Source organism: Kryptolebias marmoratus, unplaced genomic scaffold (genome assembly GCF_001649575.2).
Source record: "Kryptolebias marmoratus isolate JLee-2015 unplaced genomic scaffold, ASM164957v2 Scaffold34, whole genome shotgun sequence".
NCBI classification, from domain to species: domain Eukaryota; kingdom Metazoa; phylum Chordata; class Actinopteri; order Cyprinodontiformes; family Rivulidae; genus Kryptolebias; species Kryptolebias marmoratus.
The window spans coordinates 38,820-42,809 of NW_023665768.1; the positions used below are offsets into that span (position 1 = coordinate 38,820).

Genomic DNA, 3,990 nt, shown 5'->3' on the forward strand with positions numbered 1-3,990 from the left:
GTAAACACACACCTGTAAACACACACAGGTAAACACACACCTGTAAACACACACAGGTAAACACACACCTGTAAACACACCTGTAAACACACACAGGTAAACACACACCTGTAAACACACACCTGTAAACACACACCTGTAAACACACACAGGTAAACACACACCTGTAAACACACACCTGTAAACACACCTGTAAACACACACAGGTAAACACACACAGGTAAACACACACCTGTAAACACACACAGCTTTCGGTTCCTCGGCTGCTCTGAGAACTTCTCTCAGCTCTTCTGGGCTGATGGTGGTGCTGGGGTAGGGCAGCCATCTTGGGACCAGAAAGATTTCCCGCCATACCCAGATGTCTTTGAGCAAGGCACCTATCCCTTACTGCTCCGCTTGTTGTGATGGCAGCAGCAACCTCCTTCTCCAGTGGCCACCAGGAGCAGACCTAATAACGAGAACTTTAAACGAGTTCTCAAACAGGCAGCCATGGGGGACGAGCTTCAGCCGTCTCACCACAGTCCAGTGGGGACAGGAGTTCTGAGGTCTTCTGTCTTCTTACTCTCAGATGTTGATGAGTGCGTCTCTTCTGGAGGTTCGGTTTGTGGCTCGCAGCGATGCGAGAATACGATTGGCTCGTACCGCTGCCTTGTGAGCTGTGAGCCAGGTTACCAGGTGTCACCTGATGGCCGCTGTGAAGGTGAGTCTGTGGCTTTAAGCACGTCCTCATCAAAAATGAAAGCAGAGAAATGTGTGTGTTTCTGTGTTTGTAGACAAGGACGAGTGTGTGTCTCAGCCTGCTGTCTGCGGCTCGGCTCAGTGTGAAAACGTGGAAGGAAGCTTTGTGTGTAAATGTGTCGGAGCAGAAATCTTCAACACAACAACCAGACAGTGTGTCCGATCCGTCAAAGCAGGTAAACACAAACAGACTCTCAGGCCTTCATAGGAAATGGTTGCTGGTTTTTCATAAAACTGTTCCGAAGATAAGAACACTCGTGAACAAGTTAAACGTTCAGTGCTTTTCTTTCTGTGTCTACTGGAGCAGAGACGCTTCCTGACTCCCACACTCCTTTTCTTCCTCAGGTTCTTCCTCAGGTTCTCCTTCAGGTTCCTCTTCAGGTTCTTCCTCAGGTTCTTCCTCAGGTTCTTCCTCAGGTTCTCCTTCAGGTTCCCCTTCAGGTTCCTCTTCAGGTTCTACTTCAGGATCTACTTCAGGTTCTTCTTCAGGTTCTTCCTCAGGTTCTTCCACCTCCTCGTTGCCCTCCTTCCATGTCAGCATGGTGGACGTTGCTCCGGCGCAGCCCCCACTTCCTGTGGCCCGTCCTGGGGAGGTCAGGGAGTGTTACTACAACCTGGCTGAGCGGGGGACCTGCAGCCTGCTGGCCACCAACACCAGCCAACAGGAGTGCTGCTGCACTATGGGGGAGGGCTGGGGGCTGGGCTGCCAGTACCACATCTGCCCACCTGCAGACACAGGTAAGACTCAGAGCACACAGTCCTAACACGATGAAGGCTGTGCTGACAGCTAAAGTCTCTGTGTTGCAGCCGAGTTCCTGTCTCTGTGTCCCAGTGGGAGAGGATACGTTACAGCAGGACCAGGACCAGGAGCTTTCAGCTACAGAGGTACAAACACACCTCTGCTCAGCGGCAGTGGTGGAGGTGGAGAGCTGAGGGCAGAGGTCAGAAACACTGACTTATTTGAAGATTTGTCTTGTTGCTTCACAAACCATTGAAAATATGAGCTTTTCAGGTTTTCTGCCTGTTAACAGAAAAGACTTCATAAATCACAACATACAAACTTTCATCTCGCCCTATTTGTTCCACTTTCACTCCAACCTCGGATCCTCTACCACAGTGGTGCCCAGTCCTGGTCCTGGAGGGCCACTATCCTGCAGGTTTTAGATGTTTCTCTGCTTGGACCCACCTGATCTGAATGAGTGAGCGATTAACAGACCTGCAGAAGCTGAAGACCTGCTGAAGAGCAGAGAAACAGCTAAAACATGCAGGAGAGTGGCCCTCCAGGACCAGGACTGGACATCACTGGAGCCTGGAAGCTTGAGGGTTCTGTTCAGTGTCTCAGCCCTGCTGTTCTCCACCACCTCAGGTGGAGTCTCCCACTGTGACTGTGGGACTTCCTGTCCAGATGTTCCAGCTGCTTGGTTATGGTGTTCCATGTTTATTTTGTCCGCCTCCATCTTCCATCCTGCTGTGATGTGCTGGACTGTCTCAGGGACATCTTTCCCCAGCCTCCATCTTGGGTCCTGCCTGGTATGATGGACCCTGGCCTCCATGGTGTGCATGTGTGTGTTTGGCTGCCAAAAGTCTCTTCTAGCTGCAGCGTGAACCACTGGTTCTGTGGAGTTTGCTGTTTCTTCTCTCAGTTTCAGGTAGATGATATTAGATAAAAACAAGTGTTCCGCCCAGAACCTTCAGTGGACCTGCTGATGCCCTGTTTGTTGCTCCGCTCACAGCTGACTGTCCAGACTTTTTATATGTGAAACAAGTGGTCAATCAGAAACTGTTGTGATTGGACGAACCAGGATAGATGTGACCACTAAATGTAAACAGCCAGATGTTTGTTTCTGTTTCCAGATGTGGATGAGTGTAAACGCTTCCATCCAGAGGTCTGTAAGAACGGCGTTTGTGTGAACAACATCCCCGGATACAGCTGCTACTGCTCCAGTGGATATGTTTACAACAGCATGCTGCTGGAGTGTGTGGGTACGAACGCTCCCCCCGCCGCTTCCAGGAGCTCTTTCTGCTGGAGAATCTCAACAGTTTGTGTTTGTTTCAGATCATGATGAGTGTGAGGAGGAAAGTTGTGTTGGAGGACTTTGTGTGAACACAGTGGGTTCGTATTACTGCAGCTGTCCGCCTCCTCTGGTGCTCGACGACACCCAGAGGAACTGTGTGAACGCCTCCCACCTCACTGTGGGTAAGACCCCTACCTTCCTCCTCCTCTTCCTCGGGCCTTCAGCCTTCAGGTTGGGCTTAAAATGATTATTTTGTACAACAAAGATCCCTGACAGAGGAGATGAAACTGAAATCAAATAGAAATAAAGTGGTGTCGTCAGCATAGAGCTGATGTTTCTTTCCGGCCTCCAGATGAGAATCTGTCGGTGTGCTGGCAGCACGTCACCGCAGACCTGCTGTGTCAGAACCCTCTGCTTGGAGCTCAGGTCACCTTCATCGGCTGCTGCTGTTTCTATGGGGAGGGTTGGGGGATGGGCTGTGCCCTGTGCCCTGCCACCGACTCCGGTAAACACAGCAAACATCCTGCTACCAGCAGCTGTTGTAAACACGGCCCCGTCTCAGACATGTCACATGTCTCCCTGACATCTTAGTCATGTTAAGATTTGTGCTTTTTTCAATGTAATGATTCCATGTAAATGTTTTCAAGATGAATGAGATTTCTTTGCTGCTGTTTCTGCAGAGGACTACGCCTCCCTGTGCAGCTCGTTCTCGGAGGGTTTTCCAGACTCTGCCGGATCAGAAACAGGAGCAGGTCAAAGAGGCGATTTAAAATGATTTAAACCTCATTTCTGCAGTTTCTCTTGAAATGTTATTCATAGTTCTGTCTCCTCAGGCCCCCCCTACAGTCCAGATTTCTTCTCGCCGGCGTTGGCTCCCAGCAGAGATTTCAGTCGCCCTGATTATGATGATTACTCTCCAGCAGGGGGCAGCAGCTCCAGCTTCAGGGGGAGGACACGGCTCTTCGGTCTGCCGGATGAAACCTATCGAGGCTCTGAGTTCAGGTGAGACGGATCTTCCTGCTTCTTTTTTTTTTAATACTTTATTTATAATTTTTCAAATACAACTTTTTTTTGACACAAACAGCCAAGGAAGACAAATATCAAAACAAAATAAAAAAAAGACTAACACTAAAAACAAAAATGAACAAGACCAACCACTCAGAATAGTCCGTCAGCATACTGGTAAAGTAATAAAAGAAGATAAGAATGTATCCATCAGTCTAATATGTGTAATCAA

General features: G+C 49.2%; 1 protein-coding gene across 1 annotated transcript in view; it reads left to right on the top strand.

Annotated features, from left to right (window-relative positions):
• LOC108229505 (latent-transforming growth factor beta-binding protein 1) overlaps positions 1 to 3,755 on the top strand; it is a gene marked incomplete at its 3' end in the record, with an annotated part of 29,460 nt that extends 25,705 nt beyond the window's left edge. The window contains 9 exon segments of the mRNA XM_037974389.1: positions 569 to 700; positions 774 to 914; positions 1,084 to 1,476; positions 1,546 to 1,623; positions 2,593 to 2,721; positions 2,795 to 2,935; positions 3,106 to 3,258; positions 3,434 to 3,505; positions 3,587 to 3,755. Coding sequence (XP_037830317.1) covers positions 569 to 700; positions 774 to 914; positions 1,084 to 1,476; positions 1,546 to 1,623; positions 2,593 to 2,721; positions 2,795 to 2,935; positions 3,106 to 3,258; positions 3,434 to 3,505; positions 3,587 to 3,755 — 1,408 coding nt within the window.
• Positions 3,756 to 3,990: the final 235 nt, after the last annotated feature.